The sequence below is a fragment of the Cydia amplana genome, chromosome Z (genome assembly GCF_948474715.1).
Source record: "Cydia amplana chromosome Z, ilCydAmpl1.1, whole genome shotgun sequence".
In the NCBI taxonomy this organism is placed as follows: domain Eukaryota; kingdom Metazoa; phylum Arthropoda; class Insecta; order Lepidoptera; family Tortricidae; genus Cydia; species Cydia amplana.
Genome location: NC_086096.1, coordinates 34,312,397 through 34,330,057, shown reverse-complemented (window position 1 = coordinate 34,330,057; position 17,661 = coordinate 34,312,397). Strand labels below are relative to the sequence as shown.

Sequence of the window (17,661 nt, the reverse complement as noted above, 5' to 3'; positions counted from 1 at the left end):
GGAATGGGCGAAGAATAACAAAATTTGTTTTAAATGTCTTAACAGGAAACACAGGCGTGGCAGCTGCAAGGCAGGTGTGTGCGGAGAGCAAGGATGCCAGCATCCGCATCACCGGCTGCTACATGATGAATCTACACTCCTACGAAGGGAACGACAGTCTTCACGGCATGACGAAGCAGCCTCAGCGAAGCCTGCCAGCGCGCCCATCGAGCCAGAGCGCGCACAGAGGGAGCACACGTTGATGATGGCGGAACGACTGGAACGAGAGAGGGCGCCACCAGCGCACCACTTCGTGCTGAACACGGAGCACCAGGAGCCGTCAGACGTTTTACTTAAGGTAATACCTATACTTTTATCTGGACCGACAGGCGAGATCAAATGCTACGCACTTTGTGATGACGGATCGACTATTAGTCTGTGCGAGGAGTCGCTGGCCAGCGCCGTGGGTGCAGTGGGTGTCGATGCGCCACTACACATCAACGGGATTGGTCCGATGACATCAATTGAGCCCAGCCGACGCGTGACGGTACAGATACGCGGTCTGACCGAGGGACATACTAGAATGTTTAAAGTGTACATGTTCGAGTTTGAGTCTTATTGTATAAGACATACGGATCAATTAATTAAGTACAAAGGCAATGTTAGATTTAATATTCCACCGATGGATTCGGTGTCCTCGGCCCGGGGACCAACGTTTCCTTTGCATTATGAGTCCCCTACACGAGTTGACGCGAGCGGGCGTGGCGTGGCAGTGGGGCGAGCCACAGCGCAGAGCCATGCAGCGGGTCAAGCAGGAGTTGGCCTCCGAGCGGACGCTGGCGCACTTCGAGCCCTCGGCACAGCTGACGCTGGCATGTGACGCTGGTCCCGCGGGTCTTGGAGCTGTACTTTCCTTGAAGGACCGAGCGGGCTTCGAGCGACCTTTGGCTTTTGCGTCACGGTCACTGACCGCAAGTGAACGTAACTACAGTCAGATACAAAAGGAAGCTACGAGCTTGATATTTGGTGTGAAAAAGTTCCACCAATATCTTTACGGCCGTAGCGAACCTTTTATCCTTAAGACGGATCACCGACCATTGGTTTCCATTTTTAATAACAATACAGGTATATCTGTGACCACGGCGCTTCGTCTTCAAAGGTATGCAATCATATTATCAGCATATAATTACATTGTGCAGTATACGACTGGCAAAAGTAATGTAGTAGCAGATTATTTTTCTCGAGCTCCATTAGCGGAAACGGTAACCGCTACGGATGAGGAATACGATAAATTTAGTTCGTTAAAGTTCTTAGATTCGGTTTTACCGGCGGTCACCGCAAGTGATATCAAGCAGGCGACAGAAACAGATCCTGTTTTGAAAACAGTGATAAATTATGTTTATAAAGGTTGGCCACGTAAGGTAAGTTGTGAATCCATAAAACCTTATTTTCAATGTAAAGTAGACTTGCAGATTGAAAATGGGACCTTACTGCGCGGGCATAGGGTCGTAATTCCTAGTACGCTACGACAAAAGATGTTATTCCAATTGCATAGTTCACATTTAGGTATAATAAAAATGAAATCCAATGCGCGTGCTCGGATGTGGTGGCCAGGAATCGATGCCGATATCGAGCGGTGGGCCGCTGCCTGCGTCACATGCACCGCGCTGAGGTCAGCGCCGCCGAGAGAGGCTCCAGCGCCCTGGCCTAGGCCGCCCGGTCCCTACCATCGTATTCATATAGACTACATGTCAATAGGGCAAAGGGTATACCTCGTAGTCGTGGACGCATACAGCAAATGGCTGGAATGTATCTATATGAATAATGGTACGACAACGCATGAATTAGTTTCGAAACTCAAGCGTTTATTTGCTATTTTTGGGTTACCTCATGCATTGGTTTCAGATAATGATGCTAAAATAAATAGTAAAGAATTTATAACATTTTGTTCCAGTAACAACATTCAGTATATTACGTCACCCGTTTATCACCCGATTAGTAACGGAATGGCCGAATGTTCAGTAAAAATTTGCAAAAAAATGCTAAAATGTATTTTAAAAGAAAATTTGAAACTGGAATTAGTCCACGAAAAGTTATTGGGCTATTTATTTGAGTATAGAAACACTGTTCACTGCACCACGGGCGAAACACCGGCCAAGCTTATGTTCGGTAGGAATTTAAGAACGAGACTTGATTTAATTTTGCCACCCGTAAAACAAAATTGTTCTGAGCCTCCGTCTCATCGAAGAAGTTTCGAGATTGGTGACGTTGTTTTAGCCCGGTGGTACAGTGCAAGAAATGAAACTTGGGAACATGGTATTATTAAGAGTAAAGTAGGTAATAGAATGTTTAAAGTGTACATGTTCGAGTTTGAGTCTTATTGTATAAGACATACGGATCAATTAATTAAGTACAAAGGCAATGTTAGATTTAATATTCCACCGATGGATTCGGTGTCCTCGGCCCGGGGACCAACGTTTCCTTCTTCATCAGTTATAACCGAGCCCCAGGTAGCCTCACTACCTGCTCCTGATTCGAATGTTTCCGAGGGAGAGAGGAATGTAGTCCAGGGTGAGGAGGAGGTGTGGATAGACTGCGACGGCGACGTCGGAGAGCGAGGGTCCACGGCCCAAGCGCCGGCGGACGCCGCCGCAGACGGCGCGCAGGCGCAGGCGCCGGAACCGGTAGCGCCTGCGGCTGTGCAGCCGCCGGCGGCCGCGCAGCCCGTGCCTCGGCACCAGTTGCGCCCGAGACAACCAGTAGATTATAAGATTAGATGATTGTAAATAAAATTAAGTTTTAATAATTATTTTAATTGTTGACAGGGTTCAAGACTAGTGTGTGAGGGATGAAGTGTATACATGTACCTACATCGTATGTATAGATGCATAGACTGATGCGCTTGCGCCGAAACCTTGTCAAACCACTCTTATTCAGTATTAAATCAGCAACAGCTATACACGGTCGTTTTACTTCGATACATCCCACATACGCATCTCGTCCAACTTAGAACGGTAAAAGACTTAGGTATTAACTCTCAACAAGTGCCAAGAACTTTGATCGACCGCTACAAGCACCTGAGGGGCCTACGGGAGGCCACGTATGACACCGCCACGCCTCGAGTGCTCATCGGATCGGACAACTGGCACATGATATTACCGCTTGAGACCCGAGTCGGAGCAAGAAATGAACCCGCAGCAGTTAAGATAGATCTTGGCTGGGTAATATATGGACGCGCGCCGCAGACCCCGCGACGAGCTGAACGAGTGCTACACCTCTCACAAGCGAGCGAACGAGACAGTGAGTTGAACAAACAATTGCAGCGATATTTTGAAATTGACTCGCTCGGTATAAAGCTGATTGATAAGGTGCGCCCGCAGGACGAGCGAGCACAAAGGTTGTTCAACGATACTGTAAAGCAAGTGAGTACACCAGAAGGCCCAAGATACGAAGTAGGGCAACTATGGCGTGATGATGACCCTAGACTACCGCCTAGCTACAATATGGCTCTAACGAGACTGCGCGGAATAGAACGGAGGTTGGATAGGGACCCGAGCTTCGCCGCGAAATACACCGCCCAAGTGGATAATTTACTGAACAAGGGGTACGCCGAGAGAGTAAGTGAACCAGGCCCAGATCCAGGGTCATACTATCTCCCTCACTTTTCTGTCACTAATCCGAACAAACCAAAGAAGATCCGTCTGGTCTTTGATGCCGCAGCATTAAATCAAGGACAGAGCCTGAACGACTTCATTCTTGAAGGACCGGATATGTTACAATCACTTATCGGCATAATGTTACGCTTCAGGGAAGGTGCATTTGCTGTGACTGCAGATGTAGAAGAGATGTTCCTGAGAGTCCAGATCCGTGAAGAAGACAGAAACTCGCAGATGTTCCTGTGGCGAGCGGCGCGCCGAAGCGGCGCCCCTGATGTGTACAGAATGAAGTCAATGGTGTTTGGAATCGCGAGCTCACCATTCCTCGCACATTCGGTAAGAAATTACAATGCTTACGCTCAGGAGAACCGCTACCCGAGGGCCCTAGAAGACATAGTAAGGAACCACTATATGGACGATTACGTTTCTAGTTATGAAAACGAAGCAGATGCTATTGCATGCGCCGAAGAGGTCTCCGCTTGCCACCAGCAGGCTGGATTTCATCTCCGTGGGTGGTCTAGTAACTCGGCACTTCTCATAGAACGGATCCCAGAGGAGCTACGAGCCGACACACACACACCCGCGCCGATCGGCGACAAGGAACAGAAGGTATTGGGTCTAACCTGGGATGCAAGAACGGACCATCTCGGCTTCAACACGACCATGATCAGAGTCCCAAGAGAGGTGAAGGAGCTTAAAAGGGCTCCGACGAAAAGAGAGACTCTAAGCGCAGTAATGAGTATTTATGATCCGTTGGGAATAATCTCATATTTCTCAATTACAGTAAAGATCCAGCTACAGCGACTCTGGAGCCTGGGTTTGGATTGGAACGCTCCGCTGCCACCAGACGAGTGCGAGGAGTTCCAGACATGGCTGCGAGCGCTGGAACACGTCGGTGGACTGCGCATCCCCCGCCACTACGGACCTATGGAAATGGTGAGACGAACCCTCCATATTTTTGTTGACGCGTCCTCACAAGCATACGCAGCGGTCGCTTATTGGCGTATCGAAAGACGAGGGGAGGTCTACGTCACCCTGATCGCGGCAAAGGCTAAAGTGGGGCCAACACGATCCATTTCGATACCACGAGCGGAGCTACAGTCGGCCTTGATCGGAGCTCGACTGAAGAAGACTATTCTAGAACAACACAGGTACGAGGTAGCGGAAGTCGTCATGTGGTCTGACAGCCGAACGACACTCCACTGGGTAAGAGAAAACGCTCGCCGCTACAGCGCCTATGTCTCGCACCGCCTGGGCGAGATCGCCGAGCTCACGGAACCAGAACAGTGGCGTTGGGTGCCGACACGCCAGAACGTTGCAGATGACGCCACTCGAGCGGACAGTACACGTGAGTTTGACATAACACACAGATGGTTCCAAGGACCCGCCTTCTTACGGCTACCAGCAACAGAATGGCCACAAGAACCATCTTACCAGCCAGAACCAGAGCTAGAAGTACTGGAGGTCAAACAATGCCTTGCGAGCCGCGAGGCTGCCTCGCCACCGCTGCCAGATGTAAGCCGGTTTTCAAGTTACGACCGTTTACTGGGAGCCACTGCACGAATGTTGCAATTTATTGACATTCTAAAATCTAAAACTAAGATGAGCTTACAAACCAAACATATACTGGCCGCTGAACGTTTACTATTGCAGAGAGCGCAGAACGAGGACTTCGCCGACGAGCTCCGGAGCCTCCGCCGCGGCGAGCCTCTGACCAAAGGCAGCGCGCTCTTCGAGCTGGACCCCGAGCTCGCAGCCGACAACGTGCTCCGCATGCGGGGGCGCATCGATGCCGCGCCCGTGCCTATCAACAAGAGGCCGGCCATTCTACACGGACGTAACCGGTTGGCCAGACTTATTATATTTAGAATGCATAGAAGAGCGGCGCACGCTAACAATGAACGCGTTGTAAACGATGTTAGACAAGAATATTGGATATTGCGCCTAAGACCGACTGTGCGTGCGATCGCTAGCGCTTGTCAACTCTGTCGAATTAGAAGAGCGAATCCACGCGCCCCGCCTATGGGAGATTTGCCGCTGTCGCGCATAGAGCCATTTTGTAGACCCTTTACGAACACTGGTGTAGATCTATTCGGTCACATTACAGTTACCATCGGGAGGCGACACGAGAAGCGCTGGGTGGCGCTCTACACCTGCCTGACGACCCGGGCGGTGCACCTGGAGCTGGTGCACTCCCTCAGCACTGACTCCGCCATCATGTCACTTCGCCGCATGGCCGCGCGGCGGGGCTGGCCCCGCACGATGTGGAGCGACAACGGAACTAATTTCCGTGGCGCTACGGCGGAGCTACGGGCTGCCTACGAAGAATGGCTGCCCGCACTGCAGCAGTACGGCCTGCAGTATCGCATGGACTGGCGGTTCATTCCCCCCGGTGCCCCGAACCAAGGCGGCGCCTGGGAGCGGATGGTCCGCTCTGTGAAGACTGCTCTCATGGCCACGCTACACTCGCGAGCGCCCAAGGAAGAGGTGCTTGCGACTTTACTGGCCGAGGCCGAGGCGTGCGTCAACGCTCGGCCTCTCACACATGTCTCGGTTGATCCACGCGATCCCGAGGCGCTGACACCGAACCATTTCCTGCTCAACGGCCCCACGGGGACCCCTCTCACTGGTCCCTGTGGCGAGGTCAACCGACGGGCCTGGAAAGTCAGCCAGGCACTCGCTGACTCCTTCTGGCGTCGCTGGGTGCGCGAGATCCTACCCACCCTCGCCCCGCGACGATCCTCAGCGACGGGCGAGCGGCCACTAGCGGTCGGCGACCTAGTCATCGTCGTCGACCCCTCACTGCCACGCAACGTATGGCCACGCGGCGTGGTCGAACGAGTCTACCCGGGACCAGACGGCGGCGTTCGCAGCGCGGAGGTGCGGACCAAGGGCGGCGTCTTCCGAAGACCCACTACCAGGCTGGCTGTCTTGCCGGTCGATCCAGAGTCGACATAGCAAGTCGACGAGGGGAGTGTGGGCGACAGCCGACCCGCTGACCACGACCGTACCTATTATTATTACATAGATGACCCTAAGATATAATTTCAATTCCTTACTTAAGTTGTAATAGCTAAAAATAAAGATCTTGATCAACGTAGGTAGCCTAAGACCCAGGTAGACCATGTATTATGCCTAAGTTGTAATTAGTTAAAACCTAACTGAACCGTTAGTTTAAAATGAGTACTAGAACCTTGTCTCTATCCCAGTCATAATAATAATGAGCCCGATTATGCCTACATTCCATTTATATTTACGTGGTGGTGGATACCACGGCGAAAGCCAGCTTTTTCGCCCTCTAATTGGTCGCCAGTAGAGCGAGAGAGTGTGTGAGCTAGACAGGTATAAAAATGGTAATTTTCTCCAATTATTTTGGAGAAACACTTTGATACTCATTCCTACTTCAGGCTTAGAACTATAGCTAGAAGTACGTATGATTATCATTGTAGAAAAAGGTAACGGTGGTGATCTAGGTAAAATCTAGACTCTCACACCTCTCCTCGAACCGTAGGGCGAGAAAGCGTGCCTAGCATTTGTCATTCTTGGCAGATTTTGGCTCATTAATCTGAACCTTGTAGCTAGACCGTAATCATGCACTTGTTTAAACTATTGCCAGTCTATAGAGCGTAAGTAGACGCATCTAATAACATATAATAGTATAGCTGAACGATTTAGCTCGAAGTAGGAAACCTAGATTCTTACCAAATTGAAAGAGAAAATTCAAGCAAATAAGTCTGAACTTGTGCATTTTTACCGAAATCGCATAAGCCAATCACAGTCGCTAGATCGGACGCGTCCCTTGGTTTGTATGTGTGTGTAAACTATCCTGGTCTCTGTAAGTTACCATGGAGAGAGCCGCGAACTTGCGATTGTCATTGGCTAAAAGTCTACACTCGCAAACGTATAAATACGAGCGGGCCTGTAAAAATCGAGTCAGTTGTGACCAGGACCCAAACCGAACAGTTTAGTTGTTATTCAGGACCCGAACGATTAAAACGCGAATCTAAGTGACCCGATCCTAGGCTAGAACCCAAGCTTAGACCTAAGTTAGTGTTGTCGTGAACCTAAGTTACAGTGATCCTTGTAATTTCCATAAGAACCATTATTATAACAGATACAATCAGATCCCTTTTGATTTTGAACCCTTGAACCTTGAGCTATCGTAGATGTCTCTGTAGGCGACCGTCTCCTACACAAGTAATAATTCATACAAAAATACATAACATCGCTTGATCAGTAAAATCTGTCAAGTTGAAAAAGTAATCGCGATTGGAAGACCGATAAGAATTTACGAAGACCGCAATTCTAAATCTGCCAACTCTACTACTGCCAGGCGTGTCTCACTCCGCGATTTCGTCGCTTTGCTACAGGTAGCTAAAAGTACATTCGTTAGGCTCCAATTTTGGGGAAAGCCATAAGCCGCGCGTGGCGCTGTCGCCACCTAGCGGCCATATCAGCTGTGCTGATCGTAACAGACGCGTTTTGCTAGAGAGTGAGTCTTCTGTACTTAGTACTATTATTTATTCTGTGCTACTGCTAGCTGTTACCTCTGCCATTTCATGTGATTTTGAATAAAAAATGTCTAATTAGACCATCATAGAAGAATCTATGACCACGTGATAACAACATATGTTGTTGTGATTAATCATATGTTGTTGTTAAACCGTTAAATATGTGCTGTTTATATGGAAATTACTCATTTATCTATTTAATGATCATATTTTTATGATAGTCTGCCTCATATTTAGCACTTGAATTATTGCAAAACCCGGCAAGCCTAGACTGATAAAAAAAAATTGCCTACCGGCGGAGTATAATAATCGGTTTGAAGAGGGGAAAAAAGCAACTAAAAAAAGTACCATTTTGTACCATTTGGAGTTGAAACTCTAGGTCCATGGGGTCCCAGCGCGCATAAGTTGTTCGCAGAAATCGCGAAGCGTCTGGTTGACATAACTGGTGACCGAAGAGCTGGCGGCTACCTCGCACAACGTGTCAGCATTGCGATACAGCGAGGAAATGTCGCCAGCATCCTTGGTACAATGCCTCAAGGGCCTATTTTAGATTTAAGCTAGTTTTTAATTTCTTTTAGTAATACACTGTATAAGTATATCTTGTTTGTAAATAAATGATTATAAAGAACTAAAAAAATAATATTAGGTACCTACCCTGATATTTTGGTTGTCACGCCGGTAGCCCTGTAAACTATTTTAATCAAAGTCATGCTGTTTTACGACAGTCATTACAGAGCTATTGTTATGGTCGTAACTCTACAGTTTGCGACCTACACACTGTACCCACGTGGGCCACGTGATAGAAAATCTATATATATAAACGTGAAAGACCTGACTGACTGACTGACTGACTTAAATCAACGCACAGCCCAAACCGCTGGGACTAGAAAGTCCAAATTTGGCAAGTAGGTTTCTTATAAGGTCTAGAGGTCTGCTAAGAAAGGATTTTTCAAAATTCATCCCCTAAAGGGGTGAAATGGGGGTCCAAAGTTTGTATGGGGTTCAAGTTTTATTTTGAGTTAGGAAATTGAAACTTCGTTAAAAGATATATTATTAAAATACAAGAAAACTGATTTCAGCGTTTTTGAAAATTCATCTCCTAAGGTGGAGAAAAAGGGGTAGAAAATTTGTATGGAGATCGAAATTTTTTTCGAGTGCGGGACTTGAAACTTTGTATATGGGCATAATATTAAAATACAAGAAAAGTAATTTCAGCGTTTTTAAAAATTCATCCCCTAACAGGGTTAAAACGGGGTTGAAAGATGCAATCTATTACGAATTCTTTGAAACTTCTTATAAACGCGTAACATAAAATAAAAATATAACATTAATTGAACATTATTAAAAATTCAACCCCTAAGGGGCTTAAAAAGGGGATGAAAGTTTGTCTTGGGGTCCAAATTTTATTGTAAGCTAGGAACTTGAAACTTCGTAAAAAGGTATTATAATAAAAGAGAAGAAAACTGATTTCAGCGTTTCTGAAAATTCATCCCCCAAGGTGGTGAAAAAGGGGTTGAAAGTTTGTATGCACATCAAATATTTTTTTGAGTGCGGGACTTGAATCTTTGTATAAGGGCATATTATAAGAATACAAGAAAAGAGATTTCAGCGTTATTAAAAATTCATCCCTTAAAAGGGTTAAATAGGGGTTGAAAGTTTGTATGGAGATCAAACATTTTTTTTAGTGCGGGACTTGTATCTTTGTATAAAGGCATATTATTAGAATACAAGAAAAGTTATTTCAGCGTTCTTGAAAATTCATCCCCCAAGGTAGTGAAAAAGGGGTTGAAAATTTGTATGGAGGACAAACATTTATTTGAGTGCAGCACGATTCAAATCGTTGTATAAAGGCATATTATTAGAATATGTGAAAGTAATTTCAGCTTTTTTAAAAATTCATCCCCTAAAAGGTTGAAAGTTGGTAGAGAGATCAAATTTTATTTAAAGCTAGGAACTTCAAACTTCGTAAATAGGTAGTTAGGTAGTAGGTTTTACTAAATAGCGGACTTGAAAATATGCTGGAGGTTGAGAGGGATTATATCGAGAACAATTTTATTCAGTCAGGGGCTTGAAACTTCGTAGCCAGGTTGTGTATAATACTTAATTAACAAATGATTAACAGTCCCTACTGCTATCTTTTGCTGCATAATGTTCTAAGCTAATGTAGAATATGTAACCACCAATATACAAATCCACGCGTACGAAGTCGCGGGCAACAGCTAGTAATAAATATTTTGACAATGTTACTAACATAATTCACCGAGGCTAGGTAACTTAAAAATTGTCTTTGTATTTTTTAATCCTTGATGGAAAAAAGGCTCTGTTATAAATGTCTGTTGTTTTTGAATTTCAAATTAAGAGTTATTTAATCAAAGCTGGGAAATAAGTTTAATTTATTTGATACATTTTTACATATTATAAAAGGCCAAATATAAACTAAATGTTTTGTTATAATATGTAAGCTACATAGGTACACACATACTTTCATCGTCATCGTTCTGAGGATTTGGTGTAAGTATAGTTGTTTTCTTCAAATTTAATGTCACTACCAAACCAAATGGCTACCATTTTATTTACCGTTTGTGTCATTGAATAGATTAGATTCATTCCATTAGATTCAAAGGAAATTAGATGCGAATAGAGGAAACGTTCGACCTAGTTTTCTGTATTTTATGCTAAGAAAGAATTTGTAACATAGCAAGTATGTATGTACCTATGTATGTATGTAGGTGTATTCAGATACAATATACATTGGAATGCAGTACAGCACGTGACTTTTGTAAGCTTTTAGACGAGACATCAGGAATCAGGATATATACCTATGTACTACGCGGTTTTACGCTAGGTTACAAATTAGTAGTGCTAACGGGTTCGGCTCGGTTTATGATTACTTAGTTACTAATAAAACGGTAAAGTTCACTCACCTTTTTAGGTTGAAATGCTTTTCGTCAGGGAGGAAACAAACTACCCACATTTTCAGAATATATTTAAACTAGTGGCGCTGTGAGCTGTAGACCTCGTGAGCTTAACTTAAAACTGAATAAATAAAAGTATGGTTCCGCCATTTTGAAAAATATATAAAAAACGAATCGATAAAAAGTGTTTGTTTAATCATCGAATCAGCTCACAAATTACTAGGATCGGTTGAGAGTTGCGATCATATATATATATATATATTATACTACTCTTTGGTTGCGATCTGTACCTATAGGAGAACATCCGGACATACGAAAGCCTTTTTACCCAAGCTGAAACGGTGACCTTCGCGAATGCTCGGTCATACATACATATATCGTTACTGTTTAGAACTTATAATGAGCCCATCTCTAAAATTATCGTTTATTTTTTTATTTAGAAACGGTTACATAATTCAGAATTTTTATTCGTATTTCTTTTATGCATTTATCACGAGAGCTCAACTAATCGAAGGTTCAAGATTCTTTGTCCGTCTTCAAGACGAATCTTAAACCAAAAGACTTTCTTCTACACTCCCGGGAAGTGACGGTTACTGATTGGACAGTGATGGACATAAACAATGAACAGTGAAATGGAGAAAAAAGGTGACGACAAGCACCGGTCATCTTCACAAGAGCACGGTAAGTAAAAATTGTATCTACTTGTTTTATAATAGTTATTTGTACAACAAGAGATCAAAGTTTGATATTTCTTCGAGTGCTTATTTTGAGTCCCGTGCAAGCGAAAGATTCTATACTAGATTCACGAGCGTAGCGAGTGAATCTAATTTAGAATCTTGAGCGTAGTAAGGGACTCAAAAGCGCACGAGATGTAAATAACTTTGATCTCGTGTAGTTCACAAAACTTTTCACGTCAGCACGGTGCCTACAGTTAAATTCATGTCCTTTAAAATTGCAAAATCGGCACTGGTGGTTTTCCAATTAAGCGTTTCCATTTTATTAAACGTTGAAACACAAACACAAATGCTGAAATAACTCATAACCCGGAGGAACAAGGTGTGATTTATATTCAAGGTATTTTTTGCACACATAATTTAGGTTAGGTAGGTACCGTAAAACGGGGTGAGTAGGTTTCGCGGGGAGAGATGGGTTATGAATGGGGAGAGAAGGTTTGAGAGGGGGGTGAGAAGGGATTTTAAGGCTACTGCTACAAAAATAATGTTATCCCATTTAAAATGGAGCTATAGTAATACGCATAATAAAAAAAATCGATCCATCAATCTTCCAAAATCACCTTTGTATGAAAAACCACTCTCACCCCAAATACGAGGCACTACGGGGTGAGGTGGGTTTTCCTCTTTATCGTCAAAGTTATGAAATGGAACTACCCAAAATAAAATAAAAACTAAAATACAAACGTCCGGAACACTTATTATATACACTAGCGGTCGGCAACCTTTTAGCAACCAAGGGCCACATAGTAGGTAATGAAGTTGACGCGGTCCTCACTTTGTTAACATTTATGACTAGACTAGACATTGTCGTTTGTCAATATTACATACAAAATAGCCAGGGAGGCTCGCGGGCCGCAAGTGACAGGTACACGGGCCGCATGCGGCCCGCGGGCCGCGGGTTGCCGACCGCTGATATACACCATTCAGTTTCCATATGTAAAAATAAAATGTTATCGAGGTTTGAATTTCAGTTTTGACCCTACTCACCCCATTTTACGGTATAGGTACGTTTAGATACGGGCACATATTTAATTTCACAAACGGGTCTAACGCGATATAATTTCATTGTTTTTACAATGAAACAAATAAACAATGAAATTATATCGCGGTAGACCCGTTTGTGAAATTAAATATAGATACGGACGTACCCAAAATCACAAAATACAAACAGTCGCGGCTTAATTGCTACTACTTCGTATAAAATTTATTCAAATAGGTGGTGAATGTAATGAATGACCGTAAAAGTTATTCAGTATGACCTTCTTAAATATTCAGCTTTTGTATAACTGAAAAAGCGTAAAGTGAAAAAAAAGCTACCTAACCTAATAGGTAAAATTAGGTTCAACATTACATTATATTATACAGTTCGATAACAATTGTACAGGATAAACTGTACTTTGGGATATTGGATAACTAGGTACCTACATAACTTTGTGTTTACACCTTACCCCGTATAGCTCTGTGGAATATAATAGCAGTCAATGAGGAAAAGAAAAGTAAGGGTAAACTTTCGAATCATAAGTAAAATAATGGGACAATATTTTATTATTTAACATGAATTCCAAATTAACTGTAAACTTTGCTTAAATCCATACTAATCCATACTAATATTATAAATGTGTCTGTCTGTCTATCTGTGGGTTACCTCTTCACGCTTAAACCGCTGAACGGATATAGTTTAGCCCCGGGTAAGGACAAAGGATAGTTTTTATGTCGGAAGTCAGCATCATGTTCAAATTAAATGATTGCCATTATCCAGGCGCTATACTTACTTTAGCTGCTGTCACTAACTCCACGCCTAAGTCGCGAACAGAAGCTAGTAGGTAATATTGGGAGTAAAAAAAAAAGATGAGTATGTTGTTTGTTTGCTTGCTTGAGGTTCTGGTGATACTGCGGCTTCTATTTAAATAAAGTATTACCTCCATTTACTCTAGTATAAATAAACTGGTATTATGTATATTGCATGCTAGGTAGCAATAGGAGAGAATCCGTTCTTTAGACTGTCCGTACCCATTTATGGCTCCGTCTGTTCCACTTACTAGCAAAACGAGCGAAGCCTTTTAGCCCCCAGGCCTGTATCGCCAATGAAACTTCGTGACAAAAATTGGAACTGATTTTCTTCGTTCCATTTGAAAACCTTAACGTATTTAGACAGGTACCTGGCCGTTTTTCACAAATAAATGTCCCATATTTCATTTCAGATAAAGACAATTTTGTATTTTCCTTGTTACCCCAATTACCATGAAAAATATACTTAGTTTAGCAAGAGTCGTTTACCTGTGAAACACAGGAAATAATCGTAGGTAGGTATTTAATTTTGTAGGAAAAATTGGGTTTTCTTTTTCTTTATCAGGATTATTAGTAAGGTCCTAGTTATAAATTCTGAGTGGCAATAGTAAGTTTTCGATATAATACAATTTAATACTTTAATTAATAAGAATTTGATTTAAAATGGTTTTGACTTAGGTAAACTAAACGAGCCTTGGTCATAATTGAATTATCATCACAATGTAAAATAGAGGGTGGAGCCGAAAACGGGGACACATTCCTAATTGTATAATGTGACCTATTTAATGTAAAGTCTGTAGCGTGTTGAGTATCTAAAGCCCTCTAGACTAACGATAACATTGAAACATTAAATGAACGCGTATTAAATAAACAATGTCTGTAATTAAAATAAATTATTCAAGTTGGCACTAGAAAATTGTACCCCGCAGTCATTGTAGCATCCCTACCCTCATCATCATAATCACCTATTCTCCTAACCAGTTTCTTTTTTAGAACTGTGAAAACGATTTGCTAATATGGAATTTATTTAATTATGAAACATTACACAATGACGTCCCGGTCAACTCACCTATTTTTTTACATTTCTATCCGATTTATTAAATAGAACTACTCAGACTATGAAACAGACCCTTATACTTATAAGATATAATAGTAAGTCATAATGTCATAAGTAGAACACACTCGCTTATTATTAGAATAGTCAACTAGTCAATATACAACTAGTATATTATCTGTAGGTACCAATACTGCAGCCTATTCAACTTTTGTCACTTCCCAGTTAAATAAGCCCCTAGTAGTTGGGAAGTAACATAATGGACGTAACAATGCGGAACGTTAGCCGTACGTGACACCATCAAAGTCACGTAGATAGGGCTAGTGTTGGGTGTTGGAAGAAGTCGAATCTTCACCATGCCGTGCCATGTTTCAGCAAATCAGCTTGTGTGTGTGCATGTAATTTATTATAAAACGATTAGTTGAAAAGATAAACAATTTTATTACAGGAAATAAGTGAGTTTTGGTGCTGTGCATGAGCCACCCAGAGTATTCTTTTGAGTCTTTTTGAAGCGTGACTGAAAAGGAGTCTAGCCCTTTAATGTTTCTTTGTTAGTAAAGAAATTCATCGCTTCTGTATACAGAAGTGTACAAAAGTATTAAGTATACAGATTTCTTGTTTGGATAATAGTACCTATTCGTATACTATTATCCAAGATGTTTAACGCGTTCTTGTTTCTTTAACGTAAAACATTATTTCATTAACCATAGCCGTTCATAAACACTTTTAGCTGAAACTATTTTATCTTGGTTGTCACTTTAACACTTGTATTTGTTGAAAAGGTAGAAAACAGATTTGCAGCTTAAAAGTCTTTAAAAAGAACTAAAGTCTCATGGAAATTTAAAAGAAAGATACTTACGCCTAACGTGGCTCGGTTCTTTCAAAATTTCATACCGTAAAATGGGGTGAGTAGGGTCAAAACTGACATTCAAACCTCGATAACATTTTATTTTTACATATGCAAACTGAATGGTGATTTAGATTTAGATTTAGATATTTATTCTCATAATATGAAATTACATTATAAATTATGCTAAACGAATCTACATGAATTTATATTATGATCGTCATTAACATTAACATGATATTATTTATTAGATACAAATTAAAAATGTCTCAAAAATAATCAATCTTCTGTCAACAATTTTATCAATTCATGTCAAAACAAAATTCGGGAATAACTAAGTACGAGTATCTCTTAATGATCGTCATGTTCTAAATACTAGGTATACATTACGTTGAATATCAATAAATGAGAACATGTCAAATTTACACGATTCATATTTACAATTTCAAATGTCAAAGTCATATACTCATTTACTGAATAAAGTGGATTATCCAATAAAAGGACCCTCAGTTGACATTCAAATATTTCGTCAGATGTTTCCATTCGTAATTCAGCGGGTAGATGCTCGTAGTATGTCGGGCCGATTACTCGCGGGTTTTTGCATGAAAGTACCATGCGTCGCGGCACTGTTCTGAGTCTCCCCGTGGATCTGATTAATTTGCCCGTGACCTCAACACATTTAAACTGTGGCAAGTTTATATAATAAGTGTTCCGCACGTTTGTATTTTAGTTTTTATTTTATTTTGGGTAGTTCCATTTCATAACTTTGACGATAAACAGGAAATGCCACCTCACCCCGTAGTCCCTCGTATTTGGGATGAGTTGAGTTTTCATACAAAGGTGATTTCGGAAGATTGTTGGATCGATTTTTTTTTTATTATGAGTATTACTATAGCTTTATTTTAAATTGGAATACATTATTTTTGTAGCAGGAGCCTTAAAATCCCATCTCACCCCCCTTTCATCCCTTCTCTCCCCATTCATAACCCAACTCTCACCGCGAAACCTACTTACCCCATTTTACGGTACTTTTTAGAAGTGCCAATGGTATAATAGTCTAAAAGGAGACTGGAGACTCAAATGCCTTACAACACTACGCCACAGGCATTGATCGCATTATCTTTATTACGTTACTTTACTACTTACTTGTCGCTTCTCAACTCTCAAGGGCTAGCTGGCGACTCTATGTATCTTGGCCTCCATGTTTTGGTTCTCGGACTAGGACAAAGCTCGGAAATTGGAGGCGTATTCTAATTAAAATAACAGGTTGTGTTGTGAATTTGATTTGGATTTGTTATGGATGTGTTGTGTGTCAGTGTCAAAAAAAACAGGAGTTATTAAGAGGGGGTAGAGGAGGGTAAATTTTCAGATTCTGTCAAATTACCCCATTACACACACAAACGCAGCTCACGCACACTACCTCAACTTACTGGGACAGGTAGTTCGATTGTATTACAATCTGACCATTTATTACACGTTTATTATCTCTGTATTTATCTCTCGAACGTAGGTAATAATATAGTTTGCGGTTTTCACCTATCAATAAAGTAACTCTTAAGGAAGGTTTAGGTTTATAATTTGTTAAGGTTCTACCCGTGCGAAGCCGGGGCGGCTCGCTAGTATTTTTACATTTGTACTGACTTAAGTTATTATAGAGCTAATTGATTCCATGAAAAAAAAAACTCATATGTCTGTGTTTTACACATGCCCGCCGGTAGGTATACAGGCTAATTGCTCTTGCATAAATAATATCATGTTAAAATTTCTGACCGTTGAGTACCTACATGATGTACATGTGACAGTCCATCGTAAATACATGGTGGAAAAATGAGAACCAAAATTATGTGATTTTTACTGTCCGCGAAGGAGTTGAAGCGCGCAATAGTTGCAGCAAACGATTTGCTTGAGCTGCTAAGATGAAATGCAATACGAAGTAAGTAAATATAAATGAATAGTATAATAATACATGAAAAGTATTAGTATTGAATTTTGATCCCTTGCAATACACTGCGAGTGCTATATTTTGCCGAAGAAAGTGTTTTAAAAAATCTTGAGCGTCAAAAGGAATCCTAACATGAAATCTTGAGCGTACCGAGTTATGCATGGGCCTGAAATAGACGTCATTTTGCTATTGTGAAAGAGGAAGGTAAAAAGGATTTTAAATCATGTACGCAGAC

General features: G+C 42.0%; 1 protein-coding gene across 1 annotated transcript; it reads left to right on the top strand.

The window, feature by feature from the left end:
• Positions 1–2,423: 2,423 nt before the first annotated feature.
• On the top strand, positions 2,424–6,593 carry LOC134660688 (uncharacterized). The gene is made up of 2 exons (XM_063516468.1): positions 2,424–2,738; positions 2,934–6,593. The coding sequence occupies exons 1-2, from the start codon at positions 2,424–2,426 to the stop codon at positions 6,591–6,593; spliced, it is 3,975 nt and encodes a 1,324-aa protein (XP_063372538.1).
• The last annotated feature ends 11,068 nt before the right edge of the window (positions 6,594–17,661 follow it).

Excerpts from the sequence above, each read along its gene's own strand:
- LOC134660688 (XM_063516468.1), top strand. The coding sequence starts at position 2,424 with ATGGATTCGGTGTCCTCGGCCCGGGGACCAACGTTTCCTTCTTCATCA. Across the intron at positions 2,739-2,933 it reads AGTTGCGCCCGAGACAACCA|CTATACACGGTCGTTTTACT; the intron begins GTAGATTATAAG and ends AATCAGCAACAG.